The sequence below is a fragment of the Callorhinus ursinus genome, unplaced genomic scaffold (assembly GCF_003265705.2).
Source record: "Callorhinus ursinus isolate GAN/ISIS: 27379988/994484 unplaced genomic scaffold, GSC_fseal_2.0 scaffold11, whole genome shotgun sequence".
Lineage (NCBI taxonomy): Eukaryota > Metazoa > Chordata > Mammalia > Carnivora > Otariidae > Callorhinus > Callorhinus ursinus.
In genome coordinates this window covers 44168480-44186437 of record NW_027397073.1, presented here as the reverse complement: position 1 = coordinate 44186437, position 17958 = coordinate 44168480, and the positions used below count along the sequence as shown (strand labels likewise).

General features: G+C 39.5%; 1 protein-coding gene across 4 annotated transcripts in view; it reads right to left on the bottom strand.

The window, feature by feature from the left end:
• CHST9 (carbohydrate sulfotransferase 9) overlaps positions 1-17958 on the bottom strand; it is a 251748-nt gene that overhangs the window by 99322 nt on the left and 134468 nt on the right. For all 4 annotated transcript variants that reach the window (XM_025886848.2, XM_073898377.1, XM_073898376.1 and 1 more), the window contains one exon: positions 10360-10401. In XM_025886848.2, the coding sequence (XP_025742633.2) occupies positions 10360-10401 (42 nt within the window). The remainder of the gene's footprint in view (positions 1-10359; positions 10402-17958) is intronic.

Below are 17958 nucleotides of genomic sequence, written 5' to 3'. Positions count from 1 at the left end.
CCTGAGATTAAGAATTCCTCATATCAGTGAGGTCATATGATACGTTTTTCTCTGATTGACTTATTTCACTCAGCATAACACCCTCCAGTTCCATTCACGTCGTTGCAAATGGCAAGATCTCATTCCTTTTGATGGCTGCATAATTAAATGAATAAATCTTTAAAAAAAATCTTCATCAATTCCCACTGTGCGTGTCACCAATGACTCTGTCCTTCATCCCTTGATGAAGTTCACTGTTCTTGAATATTCCCATCTGAGTGTCTCCCAAAAGCTAGGTGTTATTTATTGTCATTTACAGATATCCAGCTAGACCCTAAAGCTCAACAAAAACAACAAAAATGTGCTGAAATTCCTTGACTTTCCTGATAAAACATTTTCGAAACCATTGCATTCTGGCTCTTCTGCAAGCTCACCATCCTGGTATTTTATTCATTTTTAGTCATTCTGATACCTTTCTTTCAAACGGTTCCAGTCTCTTCAGTGTGGGGGAATGTGGTTTTTATTTTCCCACAATTAGATGATCACCAGAAACGGAGTTGTGTGTATGTCTATGTAGGCACTATGCACCCTTGGGAGAGGGCTAGAGGATTCTTACCTGAGAAGAGGAAGGGTTAACACTGCTTGGCCAGTGTTGGGGGCACAGAGGCAGGGGGAGGATTCTGACTTTCACCCTGCACTCAGCTCATTCGTCTGCCTGCCCAGAGCTGTGTTGGCAGTTTCCAGCCATACCCTTGCCTCTCTTGAAGACTCTGTGGGAAGGGATACAAAGCATATTTTGTCCATACTTCCTAATGGCCAGAAATAACTCCGAGTCACAGAGAGAGTCAATGTAGGGGCCCCCAAACCTGAAGAGACTTGGCTGGTCTTGAAAATTGATAGTTGTCAGCAAACCTGACCAACTGATAGAGGTTTCTCCTCAATGATTCTTGCTTTCATGTCTTCCTATTCTTTACCATTCTGCATAAGTTACACAAACTCTTTCAAAATCTTTTTAGTGGAATTTCCCGTTTCTGGTTTCTCTCCTTCAGTCCACATTACCTGCAGGGCAATAATCTATAAATGGTTGGTGTTCATGAGGTCTGCTGTCCCTCACAGGGTCAATAAGGCCCAGGATTTAGATCCTGGACGTTATTTTAAGACTTGGCCTCAACCTAATCTGATTCCTGGCCTTCTTCCTACTTCTTCAGAATGTTCATGCACTGGCACCATATATCCCTTAGGTGGGTTCTAAATCCAAATCCACTTGGTTAGTAACCCCTCTCTGCTTCACACTTGCATGGAGCTCTTGTCGTCAATGAACACCAGTGAGTGACGCCAGTCATCCCGGGCCATGTACTATCAGTTATCACTTATAAATAAATATGAGCTACTTTTCAGGGACTCTAAAACAAAATATTAATTAATATCCCTTATTCTAGCTATAAACACCTCGTGCATATTTTGTGAGAAATGCAAATCCTGCTTACAGGGTCCTGAAAGGTAAGATAGTCTTCATCACCTTAACTCTTGACCATGGTCAATAAGGCCCTTCAGTGATCTCGCTGCTACCTCTCTCTCCTACCTAACGTTACCTCATCTGTCCCCTCTGCTCACTACACTCTACCACTCTCTTCTGGATCACACCAGCTTTTACCTGTTTCAGGCTTTCACCTGCGCTGCTTCTGCACAGACTGTTCTTCCCCTGTTACATGGTTGGGTACCCCTCACCTGAGGAGGCAGGCATCCCTAAAAGAGATCATCCCCGTTACAATCTTTCACAGTGTCCTGTAATATTCTTCAGGGGATCTAGCAAAATCTAAACAATACCTTTGTCTACTTGATTAACTCTTCTCATCTAGATAGTAAGCCCCTAGATGTCGGTATCTGGTCTGTTTGCTCACCACAGCATACCTAGGACCTAGCACACAGTATGGATCAATAAATATTAATTAAAGGAATAAAATATTTCCAGAGCTTTCCTTAGCTCTAGGTGATGTGAGAACATCATCTTGGTAAAGATGATGAGAATTTTATACATATATATTGCATATATATTTAAAATATTAAAATTTTTGTATATTTAAATCAATGTTTGCAGCAAATGATATTATTAGGAAAGTCTCGTAATTTGCTCTCATCCTCTTGCTGCAAAGATGAGGCCAAAAAATAGAAATAGCATGGTCTGTCTCCCTGGAATTGAAGTCATTGCTCAAGGACAGTGAATAATGCTATAAAAACACTTGTACTATAAAGATCATTATCTAAAGTCATTATCATACATAGGGCATTCAAACTTCACATTGAGCTTTCTTTCCTAGTACTTCAATCTTGGCAATTCACAAAACACCCAAATTTACTTCCTATTTCTCAGAAAAAAAGAGGATAAATCAAGGAGACACATGCAAGTTAACAAGTAGTCACCAATTTATAAAAGTGCAGAGACAGCCCCATGTTTAAGTCATTATAAACATGGCTTTTTATCTGCCTGCAAACTGTCCTTATTATTATTCCCAATTTAAAAAAGCTGCTATCACCACTTTTTTGAGTAACGGCAGAATATCTTTACAACCTCGGGGTAAACAAAGGTTTCTCAGGACACTACAAAGTGTGTACCAGAAATGAAAAAAGTAATTTATAGTTCTTTATCAAATTTTAAAATTTAAGATCATCAAAAGGCACTTTATTTTTAAGTACTGCCTAGGCCCAACATGGGACTCGAACTTAGAATCCCAAGATCAAGCGTTGCATGCTCTACTGACTGAGCCAGCCACATGCCTCAAAGGCATTTTAATAAAATAAACAGGTAACGCACAAACTGGGCAAATATTTACAATACATGTATCTGACAAAGGATTATATCCAGACTGTATGAAGAATTACCGTCAACAACAGACAAGTGATCAGGCGAAAATGAGAAAAACTTGGACAGCCTCACCAAAGAAGATACAAATGGGCAAAGCACATAAAAAGATGATTGACATCACTAGCTATCAATGGTCTGCAAATTAAAGCCACTAGCAATACCATTTCATGCCTGCTGTTGATGAGAATAAGGAGCAGCTAGAACTTTCAACATTGCTGGTGACGTGTTGGACAGTTACTTACAAAGTTAAACATTTACCTTACGATCTAGCAATTCTACTCCTTGGTCTTTATCCAGTGGGCATGAGAACAGATATTCCACAGGCTGACACTAGAATTTTCAGAGCAATCCTATTCATAACAGTCTCCAACCAGAAGCAAATCAAAGGTCAAAAAGAGAACAGTGGAGAAATACTTTGTAGTTCAGTCATCCAACGGAACATTATTCAACAGTAAAAAAGGAATGGACTACTGATACGTGTAACAATCTCAGGAATGTTAGGGTAAGTGAATGGAGCGTTGACAAAGTACATGTTGTATGATTCCTTTCAGATGAAGTCCAAGAATAGGCCCAAAGAACCTACTGTGATACAGACAAGAAAGCGATTGCTTGGAAAGCACATGGGAGATGAGGAGGTGGGAGGGAGGCGGTGGGGTCATGGATTGGAATTGACTGGAAAGGGCCACAGGAGACATATGCTGAGTATGAGATTTAATTTCTTATTTTGGCCATAATACAGGGTATATACAGTTGTCAAAACTCACTGGATTGGAAGTTTAAGATTTGTGCATTTTATTGTATATAAATTGTACCTCAATTCAAAAAACTAAGGGATTCTATTATTAAACAAATCTTTAACATTAAACATCATTCAGAATATTTCTCTACTTTCTAGGCATGAGAAATATTTAAAAATTCTTGTTCTATTGAATTTAATACACCTGGTTTACAGTGTAGGATGACAACATTAATTTATCCAGTTCCATCAAATTAAGCTTCCGTTTATTATGACATTCAAAAATGTAAGGATAAAAAATTCCTCAGAGGAAGAGAAAATGCTGAAACACAACTACAAAAAAACCCCTGCTCTGAATCAGGATCGTTTTGAAGATGAATGTCATTGCCACAGTACACCAGCAAGTGGAGTAGTTACACTTTCAGAAGAATTCCATCTTCATAACCACTGAATTATTCTATAGGACACTTTAACCAGACCCAAAATTGACTTTTGGGTGTAGCCACAATGGAAATGACAGATCATTTTAATGCAAAAGAAAAAGATTGGAAGCCTTGACCCTCTAGATTATTTTGCACCTCAGTGAGAAGGGGGAAAAAAAACACTTGCCGATCAGCTTATTAAAATACTATGTTCGTGTTAATTCAGGTACGAGGAAAATATTTAAAAGAACGGTTAAATTAACTGTGGGATGCCACTTTTTCTTTGTTAATTATTTCCATACAAGAGTAGTAACATACATCCTTTCTCCCACAAAAAAAGCCCCCAACAACGCCACCGTTTATTTTTAGAGAGGTGGGAATAATAGCGTCAAGTTTGTGCAGAATTTGCAAGCTTTTCGAATACTGGAGTTTTTCTGAGAGTAGGTAAAGCTAGCTAAGAGTGCTTTTTTAAATCCTGAAGCATAAGGGCCTTTCAGTTGTGATGGTTAGGCCATGAATCTGAAGGTTTATGCTGCATTTTTAAAAATATCACCATGTTCATCAATTCTTAGAAGATTTGTAAGGCTTAATTCTCCCATAAGCTCAGGAAGGCTGTAGAAAAGTCTCTAACTATCCCTTCCAACCAGCTTCTGTAATCCTGGGTTTACCGAAAAGAATGTTCTGGCTGACAATGGGAAGCATGTCCCAGGCATACGCAAGTGCAGGGCTGCTAGCTAGGGGCACGTACAATACGGGTCACTATCCCCTTTACGCTCTAACTTTAATAATGGCCCAACCTTGATTCTAACACCATAGCGCCTCTTCCCAGTTCTCCTCATTCCCCAGTGAAGCTAAGTGCAGAGGAACCAGCATGGTGTGCCCTAGAAAATGCCCCGAGCCACGCCCAGTGTGCGACCAGAGTCCCCACCTGTACAGAAGTCACACCTCTGCAAGCTGGAGGGCTCCTGAATATGAGATGTGCTTCCTTCCCTTGGAGTTGCATAAGCACAAGGACACTGGGCACACATAAGCACTAGTCCCTTCCAGGAACTGAGCCTACGACAGTGCACCTACAAAACACAAAGGTCTAGGCGTGAGCAGAGATGGTGTGGACTGACTCTCAAGGGGCACCTCAGTGGTGGCCAGGAGCATCTCTTCTTTAAAATCACACACCACTGCAGCTTTTCCACGAAGGCGGCCCCTCTACTCTGGGAGTCAGTCCACTATCAATATGTAAAAAGGTATCACCCTTGAATGTGTGTACACCCTTTCACTGGGACATAAACCTTGCCTGAAGATTTTCTTCATGAAAATCCAAGGAACATTTCTCAGTTCAATGACCCCTAAGAAATGATTTTGAATTACTTCCACTTGTGAAATAGAACGAAAGCATTTTCGCCCAGTATCTATAAATGGAGGCCGAAGGAAGTAGAAGATCCAGAGTGAGAGGATTCAAGTTTTAGACTCTGTCTTGAACATTTTATCAAGGTACCCAAGTCTGTGATGTTATAATCTGGACTATATTCTTGCTTGCAGGGATTCCTGGGATTGTCCCACAGGGAACATCATTTCATTACACAGGAAAGGATTCTTTCTTTTTTTTAAGATTTTATTTATTTATTCATGAGAGACAGAGGGAGAGAGAGAGAGAGAGAGAGAGAGAAGCAGAGGGAGAAGCAGGCTCCCAAGAAGCAGGGAGCCCGATGCGGGACTCGATCCCAGGACCCTGGGATCATGACCTGAGCCGAAGGCAGACGCTTAACCATCTGAGCCACCCAGGCGCCCCAACACAGCAAAGGATTCTTAAAGAACACCGAGAAAAATAAGTAAATGAAATGCTGCCGCACACATACTCCTAATTTTGAGTTTGCCACGAAACTGACATGAGGCTGTGTTCTTCCAACTAAGGGGTAAATAAGCCAAAAACATTTTGTTCAAGGTTCACTAAACTCTGAGATACATAAAGGGTAGAGATGAGGTGTGTAGAGGAAAATACATAAAGAACCTAGAAACGGGAGACATGCTGATTACAAAAGGAAACAGAAGGAAGGTGTACCTGGGGCTAAAGCAATGAAATGGAGAGAAAAATGTCTGAGTCTGTTTTTAATGAGAGGTGAGTCGCTTCCTCTAGCAGATCTAGAATGAAGACTGCACACAAACCAGGCAGGAATGAAATGATGGTTGTAGAGGGCACCAGGCAATGAAAGCACATTCAAGAAAGGGCTGATGCAACGTGGGAGAACCCAGTCTGATGCCGAGTCAGCAGAAGCATCACATGGCACTCCCTAATCTGGGGAAGGCAGAGATGGGCTGCACTTCAGCATGGCTCCTGACACTTCGGGAAGGACGTGTGGGGAGGGAGGATGTCGTATGTTTTGGAACAATCTACACATTCACAGATTACCTCAGCTGCCTGAAGGGAGTTATACAGGAAGCCAGGTACTTAGAGGCGAATTTTCTGTGATCCCTGTTGGTACTCAGAGCAGAGTGGACTTTGGGAACCAAGCCTGAGGAGAGAGAAGAAAAAGCTCTGGGGTTTTCCAATCCCTGATGAGTCTCTGCAGTTGTCCATTCACGGAAACCTAGAATTTTGTCTGAATTTGACAGGGTTTTCCTTATGTTTCAAATGTTACCCCTGGAAGATGCTTATATTCATCATCTTCAAAGATCTTGGATAGTAGTACCTTGAGTTTAATATATCCTTAATGAATAATTACGGAGTGAATGAATCAACCATGCTCCCAAATGAGGAATGTGTCTTACATTAATTAAAATAGGAGTCAATAACGTGCACAATATAGCCTATATTTTCTTTATTACTGCCATTTGGCAAATTGAGGACACGCTCTAGCAATTCAAATCGCCCTCTGAGGTAAGTTTAGTAGCTATCATGATAGATTTTGGCAGCTTTCTCCTGGGGTCCCCAAGGCTCACTAAACATTTTAGGAGGACACCGGACATTATCCTAGTGGCCAGTGAGATAACCCACCTCCAGGTGTGGGAGAGAGAGTGTGGTCCTGCCTGCTGTAGCCAGTGAATTCTGTACTGAGGTCTCGAATGGGTGCTGATGGCACGAAGGACCAAGGGCATGCAGCCTGGATCCTTTTTACTTGGTTCCAACTCCAGTTTTTTATTCCAGAGGAGACAGAAAACTTTTACACTGCTGTATATGCTAGGGAAAAACTAAAACTCAAGCGGAAGCAGAAACTGGGTACAGGCTGGGGGAGACTGAGAACCAAGTAGCCCAGGGCTGGAGCTTAGCTGAAGGGGGGCTATTTGACCTTGGCGTAGTTAGGCAACTCACTCGTTACTTGGTAATGCCAAGAGCCTCAGGATCACAGGCAGCGGACACTGAATAGAAAGGGCAGTATTCTCCTAACTCAGCGTGGAGGCTGGAGTACAGGTCTTGCAGAAGGGGGACTGGAAGCTTTGGGGATCTGCACTGACCAACGTTTCCAATTGTTCCCTCCCTCGCACAGTACCCGCCTTGATCTTCCCCAACTCCAGCCCATCAGGTCACCTGTTTTGGTTGCTCTGGAGCTCACTGGTATAACTATACATGCCAAGTCATGTTTTCAGAATGGGCTTTTAATTCTGCTGAAAAACATTTTTACACAGCCCCTTCTTGTTTTCATTTCCATTTGCATTTTTCTTCTCTTTCCCAGGGGACAAGCTCCTCTTCACAGATGAGAACCATCCAGCAGCCTCCATCGGTAGAGCACCTTCATGTGTATACGTTGTGCAAACCTTATCTTTAGTAATCTCAATAACCCATAAAAGCTACGTATTGTTATCCTCACTTTCTACAGACAAGAATTCAGTGAGGTCACTCAGCATGTGTTCTGGCTACTCTGTCAGGCTGCTTCTCAATATAGAGTGCTCTACCGTTTAGAACATGCTTTCATGTACATTTTAAAAAATTTTTATTTATTTATTTGACAGCGAGAGAGGGAACACAAGCAGGGGGAGTGGGAGAGGGAGAAGCAGGCTTCTCACCGAGCAGGGAGCCTGATGCAGGGCTCGATCCCAGGACCCCGGGATCATGACCTGAGCCGAAGGCAGACGCTTAACGACTGAGCCACCGAGGCGCCCCTGCTTTCACGTACACTATAGAGTTCTCCAAACTAGGAATTAAATGTTATTATTGCTTCTGTTTTACAGAAGATAACACAGAAATGTAGACAGGCTCTGTGACCTGCCCATGTTGGTTATTCCAGCTGAGCTAGGAAGCAAACTTGCGTCCTCCTGTTTGACACCTCATGCTTATCTAACTGTATAGAAAGAAATGGAAGCTCCCAGACATAAACTTCCTCGAATTTCGTTACATTTCACTTCATATTCTTTTTTTTTCTTTTTACCCCTCTTCTCCTATCTCAGGGAGAAGTTGATTCTATTCTATGTTCTTTTTTTTTTTTAAGATTTTAAAAATTTATTTGAGAGAGTGAGCGAGTGAGATTGAGAGAGAGCGAGAGCGAGAGAGGGAGCACAAGCAGGGGGAGCGGCAGGCAGAGGGAGAGGGAGAAGCAGGCTCCCCACTGAGCAGGGGGAGCCCGATGTGGGGCTCGATCCCAGGACTCTGGGATCATGACCTGAGCCGAAGGCAGACGCTTAACCAACTGAGCCACCCAGGCGCCCCTCTATTCTATGTTCTTAAAAGTTCTCTCAATTGTTCATGAATAGCCTTATCTTGTTCCATTTCTTCACTTTCAAGTCTTAAATCTTTCTCTCACCTCAACTGCTGTTTCTAATCACTGAGTAAGGGCACATTTTCTTAACAACATACTGTATATATTCCATATACTGTTCTCCCACTCCTCAAACTCTCTGCAACTCATTATGTCTGTTCTGTTTTTCTGAGCACTCCAACGAGCTTCCTTATCTCCATACTTCTGCTCATATTGATTTGAAATGTTGTCCTCTCTACTTGCAGAAATTCTATTCATTCTTCAAGAATGAGCTCAAATGTTGTACCTGCTATGAATATTTCCCCAATTACTCCAATCAGATTTAATGGTATATTCTCTGTGTTCCAAAGTACTTTGCTGACAAGGAAAACACATCACTTATCACATGAGAAAATTATTTGTCTTCATCTCTGTTTCAGCTTATGGGTGTCAGCACAATGGAGACAAGAAGAGAATTTTATTTATCTCTACACACCTTGAAGCAATAAGCATGACCCTTGACTAAACGTTTGTTGAATGGAAGTATGGATGGATGGATGAATAGTGATTCAGTTACTACTCCAATTTTTCAACATGCCTCAAGGGGGGCATGATCTGATTTCAGGCTTTTTTCCCCTCATTTTAAATCTCCATTATTATCCTGAGCATTTGTCTTCTCTGCTTTGTGAAATTTTGGGTTTTACATTAAAAAAGAAATGACCGCTGTAATGAAGTCATGGAAAAGGAAAGGGAATGATAGATCATTTTTCTTGTAAAAGTAAATATACTTCTGTCATCCAGGTGACCAATGTTGCAAATAAGCATCCAAAAAAATTAAAAAATTATATTTGTAAGTTTAAAAAGTAAGGTGATAGGAATTTATCTTCTATTAATAAATGCTATATTCACATATAATGCAATAGTAAACTTCATGAGTTTGGGGAGGTAGGGAGGAAAAGGGAGAAGCTAGCTTGAATTATGGAAGTCAGAATTTATTGAAAGCAATGCAGTTTTATTACTTTCAATACTATAACCTGCCAATAAAGTCTGTCTAAGGAGACATCTACTTAATGACATGGATCCTTACTTTATAGTTGAATCTTTTTGCCTAAAGACCACTGTATACGCAAAAGCCATGAAAACAGTTATTCTCTTTAAATAAGTTAGAGGTGTTCCCTTTATTTCTCTTATCAAATTCATTTCTTGCAGACAGTTTAAAGGTAAATTTCACCTTAGTCTGGGTCAAATGGTCAAAAACTGTGTATTAGCAATATCGGAATTAATGAGGTTTTATTATATTCATAAAGGAATGCATTTCTGGGAAATACAGTCCAATGTCCCAGGGAAGTGTAAGATGCTTTAAAAATAAAAACAGGGAAAATGTAAACTTTTTCAAATAAGATGAACATTAATTATTCATTAAGCTAGATAAAACTGAAATCTATCTTCAAAGTCTTTGGTTTCCTTTGTAAATTCCTTGGGGCAAGGATGATGGTTTGCTTGCTTCTCTTCCCTACCTTCCAGGACCATACACCCCAACAATGGCACCTCGGCTTTGCTTTCTGGTGACAGTTATAAATTATGACTCTAAGAACAGGTGTTTAAAAGTGACACGATGGGGTTTTCAGATATTCTGGTTGTTGCTCTGCTTATCTATAGTTACCCGAGATTCAAACATAAGTAAAGTTGACTCACTGATTCTGGGTACAGGCTGCAGGTAATTTACTGGATCCCATCCTGGAAAAGAAGAGAAAGGGGATTCATATATGACCATTATCTCCAAATATATTTAAAATCTTTCTACATAAAGATGTCTCAATGCCTCTAGTATTTTATTTCTAGCAAAGAAAATCATGAAGTGTGGGGGCGAAGGGTCATGGAATAGAATATTTCACCCCTGCGTTTCTGGGCAACTGAAAAGGTGACAGGCTTGGTGTCACTTATCAGGAAACAGGGCATTACCTTCAGACTTTGCCACAGAAAAGATTGAGTCTTGTGCCTGTTTCCCCTGCTTCAGCGAAATGGAGCTGGAGACTGGGGCAGGGGGGTAGGTGGAGCTGGACTATGTCCACTGAAGGGAAGAAAATTTCCTGGATTCTTTGCATTCTACTTCATTATGTGTCGGTATGCTAATATCCAATTATATTTCCTGCTTAGAATTTTTGTGTAAATCTTTGTTTATATCCAATTATATTTTCCGCTTAGATTCTTTGAGTCCTTGGGACAGACCTCTTTGAACAAAATTGATATTCGGAATAGATACGCGATGTGCATCTTCTGGCGTGGAGTAACCATGGCTCACTGTTGGACACCTTGATCCGTGAAGCTTGGAAGAGTAAATGAACTAAAATCTAGGATGAAAGATAAAAGGCTCTTTGAGGGAAGTGATCCCATGGATATTAAATCATCCAGAACTAATGTTCGTTTATTCTGTAGTAAAGAGCCCTGAGAAAGAAACCTTTGAGTTTTCCTTGAGCCAATGATTCTTCATTCTGATAATCAAGAAGGATCTCTTTCTGCCAGATGAAGTTGCTAAATGTAACATAATAAATTCCTTCTGGCTTAGTCATCTATGGGGAGAGGAGAGCCTCAACTGATTCGGAAAACAATTCCAGGGAGCTGCAAGATGCAACCTGTATGACTCTTTAGATTTCCGCTTTCTAGATTACATAGTTCCAATTCTTCCCTTAAATAACACATTACACATATATAATATATGATACATATTATATACTGTATGCCATATCACATTTTTATATAATATATAATTTTGATATGTTATATAATATATAATTTTACGTAAATATTAAATAATATATTACATGCCAAACCATGTATTTATATATTATATATATTACATGCCAAACTATATATTAATATATATCCTATATTAAATACATGTATACGTAATGTTTTGCTCTCTGTATGCTGTCTTTTTAAAAATATCCCTTTCAAAGTATGTTGATAAAAACTTGAGCAAGTACTTAAAAATGGTGAGGCTTAAGCAATGAAAGGAGTAATTCTGTTTCTATCCTGTGCCTTTTAAATAACCTGCTATCAGTGTAACTCATTTATGATATTCATTTTCTAATCTTAATTGTGACAAAAGTCCTATTGGCATTGCCTTTTTAACCAGTCCTTCACTAAATTTCATTTGTGCTAAAATATACAGTTTATACATATGTCAATTAAATGCAGTTCTGCCTTTAGAATGACTTAAAAAATATATCCAAGGGCATTCTAATTGTTTTGTCATGAGTTTCCTGGTATAAAGTATCAGTAGCTCCACTTGATTTAGAGATTTCTGCATTTTGGATGAACTCATTTATAAGTCATTTGTATAGTTCATCAATAAGTTATAGGTCCTACAGTACAACTGATCCCCATGGGCTGGAACTTGATATGTAATCCATGCTTCAACCCATTTTGATGTAATTGCAACTCTATATTTACTTGTTCACCCATGTAACAGTAGCATGATTAAGATCACACTTTCATGGCTTGGTGATAAGAATGTCTTCCCCATACAAAACTGATTTTACTCAGTACATTCTCATTGTTTATATAATCTGTTACATAACCATGGGAGGAAACTAAATTGATGTGGAAAAAATGGCTATTCAAAAAGTCAAATGTGGCTGCTCCTTTATCTCTCATGATATTCTGTTAAGTTGCTTATTGATTGCATGAGGAACTGTTCTCATTGGGTATTGCTTTTAAGCTCTGGCTTATAATGATCAAGTCATTTCCTTAAAAAAATGTGAACACAGCAGGCTCTTTTCCCCATCTCCTCGATCACTCAAATATAAAGGCTGTGCAAGGTCATCTGCTAATTTCTTTTATTCCTTTTTTATGTATTGTGGTAAAAAACAGACAACAGGAGATGTATCCTCTTAACACATTTTAAAATATACAGTTCAGTATTGTTGACTCTAACGCACAATGTAGTATACCAGATGTCTAGAACTTGTTCATCCCACATGACTGAAACTCTATACCCATCGAACACTAACTCCCGGTTCCCTTCTCCCTTCCTCAGCCCCAGGAAACCGCAGTATGCCAATTTCTTAAGGGTCTCAGGAAACCTGACCTTAGGGCATAATAATGAGGTACAGTCAGGGATTGGATACTCTTCCCTGGTCTAGTTTGGCTCTCCACACATCACAGACTGAAGTATAGTAGGTGAATGCATGTCTCTGACACTTTACAGTAAATTTGCTTAACACAGGAAGGATCCAGTCTTACTAATCCTCTTTATAACTTCCCTGAACCTAGCTTTGTGTCATGTATAAATATGTATTGAATTAAGTTAAATTATAAAATTTTTTTCAGGTAAAAAAATTTTTTTTAAGATTTTTATTTATTTGACAGAGAGAGAGAGAGAGAGAGAGAGCACAAGCAGGGAGGAGTGGCAGAGGCAGAGGGAGAAGCAGCCTGATGCTGTGATGCAGGGCTCGATCCCAGGACCTTGGGATCATGGCCTGGGCCAAAGGCAAATGCTTAACTGACTGAGCCACCCAGGTGCTCCTAAAAATTTCTTCTCTGATAAAAAGGATGAAAAGTAAATACTGCTTATTTTATTTTAAGTTATTAACTTATTTTAAGTTAATGAATTGTCTCATAAAGAAAAGCATCCTCTCTCACTGCTCAATAATAGTAATAGTGTGCAGAGCTCTGAAAGGCTTTGACTATATCTTCTAAATCACTGCTATTCCTATACATATTTTTAATGTAATGACTACCTCAGATGTTGGGCTCAGTCCATACAATCAATATAGACTGACTTCCTTGCTACATGATCATATATGAAATAACTATGGATATTCTTCCATAGTCAGCTGTGAAGATGACTTTAAATGTCAGCATTCAGGCTTGTTTCACATAGCAGAAATTAATTGGGTTTTGGTCACAGCCCTTAAAATTAAAAAGGGATTAAACCTCACATTCAGTGTACATGTTCTTATATTGTGCTTATAAGATTGATTACGATATTAAAGGCTTAATTTAGTGGTACAGGCAATCTAATGAAACAGGATCTTTCCCGTCACCCCATGACTTTCTTCTTTTTAAAAAATTTTTTATTGTTATGTTAATCACCATACATTACATCATTAGTTTTGGATGTAGTGTTCCATGATTCATTGTTTGTGCATAACACCCAGTGCTCCATGCAGAATGTGCCCTCTTTAATACCCATCACCAGGCTAATCCATCCCCCCCCCCCAGAACCCTCAGTTTGTTTTTCAGAGTCCATCGTCTCTCATGGTTCGCCCATGACTTTCTTCTGAATCATTTTTGGTTTTGGTAGTAAAGCACGTTTCACCTGTTGAAACTTGGCATAAGCACCATACTCAGCGACTAGGCCTAGAGCTTTGATGGGAAATCAATTAAAAAAAAATAGCATTTCACCGATCCTTTTCCTCAGGGTTTGAGAGCTCCATGCATTATAAATAGCACACTGAGCCAAACAGGGCTCACACTCAAGTGAGAGAACACAAATATGACCACAATGCACTTTTCTCAAAGTAATTCCTCTGGCCACAGTGAGAAAACTAATCGTGTTGTTTACCATCATCCTTGCCTAACAGAGAATACAAAGATAGGAGAAGCCTGGACAGCTTCCTAAGACTGTGTGGCAATTTGTTGTTAAAACCGAAATAGGGTTACCTTTCATGAATGAATCAGGTTTTTCTCCCCTTCAGCTCAACCTTTCAGAAATGCGATTATCGATACCCTCCATTTTATATACCGGTATTCTGATACAAAAGTGATCACAGTGAAGCTCAGGTTCTTTGCTGTCTAACATTTTATTGCTGGATTTGAGTTTATCACAATATTTTTTAATTTTATTTTATTATGTTATGTTAATCACCATACATTACATCATTAGTTTTTGATGTAGTGTTCCATGATTCATTGTTTGCGTATAACACCCAGTGCTCCATTCAATACGTGCCCTCTTTAATACCCATCACCAGGCTAACCCATCCCCCCGCCCCCCTCCCCTCTAGAAACCTCAGTTTGTATCTCAGAGTCCATAGCCTCTCATGGTTCTTCTCCCCATCCGATTTCCCCCCCTTCATTTTTCCCTTCCTACTATCTTCTTTTTTTTTTTTTGACATGTAATGTATTATTTGTTTCAGAGGTACAGGTCTGCGATTCATCAGTCTTACACAATTCACGGTGCTCACCATAGCACATACCCTCCCCAGTGTCTATCACCCAGCCACCCCATCCCTCCCACCCCCCACAACTCCAGCAACCCTCAGTTAGTTTACTGAGATTAAGAATTCCTCATATCAGTGAGATCATATGATACATGTCTTTCTCTGATTGACTTATTTCGCTTAGCATAATACCCTCTAGTTCCATCCACATCATTGCAAATGGCAAAAATCTCGTTCCTTTTAATGGCTGCATAATATTCCATTGTATATATATACCACATCTTTATCCATTCATCTCCTGATGGACATGTAGGCTCTTTCCATAGTTTGGTTATTGTGGACATTGCTGCTATAAACATTGGGGTGCAGGTGCCCCTTCGGATCACTACATTTGTATCTTTGGGGTATATACCCAGTAGTGCAATTGCTGGGTCATATGGTAGCTCTATTTTCAAATTTTTGAGGAACCTCCATACTGTTTTCCAGAGCGGCTGCACCAGCTTGCATTCCCACCAACAGTGTAGGAGGGTTCCCCTTTCTCCGCATCCCCGCCAACATCTGTCGTTTCCTGACTTGTTAATTTTAGCCATTCTGACTGGTGTGAGGTGGTATCTCATGGAGGTTTTGATTTGGATTTCCCTGATGCCGAGCGATGTTGAGCACTTTTTCATGTGTCTCTTGGCCATTTAGATGTCTTCTTTGGAAAAATGTCTGTTCATGTCTTCTGCCCATTTCTTGATTGGATTTATTGTTCTTTGGGTGTTGAGTTTGATAAGTTCTTCATAGATTTTGGATACTAGCCCTTTATCTGATATGTCATTTGCAAATATCTTCTTCCATTCTGTTGGTTGTCTTTTGGTTCTGTTGACTGTTTCCTTTGCTGTGCAAAAGCTTTTTATCTTGATGAAGTCCCAATAGTTCATTTTTGCCCTTGCTTCCCTTGCCTTTGGCGATGTTTCTAGGAAGAAGTTGCTGTGGCTGAGGTGGAAGAGGTTGCTGCCTGTGTTCTCCTTTAGGATTTTGATGGACTCCTGTCTCACATTTAGGTCTTTCATCCATTTTGAGTCTATTTTTGTGTGTGGTGTAAGGAAATGGTCCAGTTTCATTCTTCTGCATGTGGCTGTCCAATTTTCCCAACACCATTTGTTGAAGAGACTGTCTTTTTTCCACTGGACATTCTTTCCTGCTTTGTCGAAGATTAGTTGATCATAGAGTTGACGGTCCATTTCTAGGCTCTCTTTTCTGTTCCATTGATCTATGTGCCTGTTTTTATCACAATATTTTATGTCTTTTGAAATATTAATTTGGTCTAATCTTACCTTCTTTTTTTTAAGATCAGTATGTAACTTTCTTTTATTTTTTTTAAATTTTATTTTATTATGTTATGTTAGTCACCATAGAATACACCATTAGTCTTATATGATAACCTTACCTTCTTTTCTGTTTTCTTCTAAAATTACTTGGATGCATAATTATTAAATTAGTAATAACCACAATAAAATCTAGTATGTACTGAATCCTTATTAAATATCAGACATGTGCTGGCATTTTATGTGAATCTTATCTAATTTAGCACCAGACTGGTTATGATGAGCACTGGATGTTATATGTAAGTGATGAATCACTAAATTTTACTCCTGAAACCAATATTACACTATATGTTAACTCACTAGAATTTATTTATTTATTTATTTATTTTAAAGGTTTTATTTATTTGCCAGAGAAAGACACAGCGTGAGAGAGAACACAAGCAGGGGGAGTGGGAAAAGGAGAAGCAAGCTTCCCACCAAGCAGGGAGCCCGATGTGGGACTCGATCCCAGGACCCCGGGACCATGACCCAAGCTGAAGGCAGATGCTTAACGACTGAGCCACCCAGGTGCCCCAACTCACTAGAATTTAAATAAAAATTTGAAAGAGGAAAAATAATTAATACCAGAAGAATCACATGGGAATATGACCTGGATTTCTGCATATGGAATATAACTACATATTTCAGGTTCTGCACTTTTTTTACATAAACCATGCCCATAATCATCTATATTTTCTATTTTTAGTTCCACTAAAGTGTATTGAGAACTTAAAGATACAAAACAAAATCCTTTTAGATTTGCATCTTTTCCTAATATTTAACCATTATATTTTCACACCTTATTCTATAGCTTTTTATTTTTAATGGCTCAACATCACTGAGTATTTCCAAAGCATTTTTATAGAAATAGCAATTCTTTTATGTACCCATATGTCCTTGGTTTACATATTTTATAATTGAATTGAATAATTATATGAACAAGTATAATTGGCATAGCAGGTTTGGGAACAAACACAATTGACTCATGGTCCACATATATCTCCACAGGTGGGGTCAGAAGTTGACAGGTAGGCCCTGGTGTTCAGCTGGCTGTGAGCATTGGTCAGTAGGTCACAACTAGAGAAGGGAGAGCATTGCTTAACTAGGCAAATCATTTAAGAGAGGGCTGGTTAAAAAAAAAAGCTTCTGTTGTATTTGAAAATTTAACTGTGTATGCATTACTTTGATAAAATTAAAAAGTATTTATATTTTTAAAATGGAGAGAGAAGGAGAAAGAGACATTGAGTTTAGGTTATCTTGCCCAAGATTACAAAACTAGAAGTAGAACATGGATTTGGCTTTAGAAGTCTGCCTCCCAATCTGCCCCTCCAGTATTCTTTCCTTCTATCCCATGAGCCTCAGGACAGAGAAGGCTGTGGTGGTGGGTGGACTGCTGCCACCCAGGAAGGGGCTTCAGATAGCTCAAGAGTGGTCATCAAAAGAACATAGTAGCAGGAGAGAGAAGACAGAAAGTGATGAAATAGTTTTAGAAATTTGCAAATAAGAACCCTGCGGGATTTTGGTTTCATTAAGTTGACCCAAGTATTTCTTGACTTTGGGTCTCACTGGTTCAAAACAAAAGGGGCTTCTGCAAACAAATTTGGCAAACTGACACTGCCAACTATTTTCAGAATGGGTTCTTGCAACTCTGAAATCGAAGAAACTCTGAAAGGGCATCCCTCCTGTCCAGCAAACAATAAGCAACACAGAAGAACCTCTGACCCAAGGGTCCCATGGGGAGCCAGGCATGGGAGCAAGCTTGGTGGAAATCTGTGATG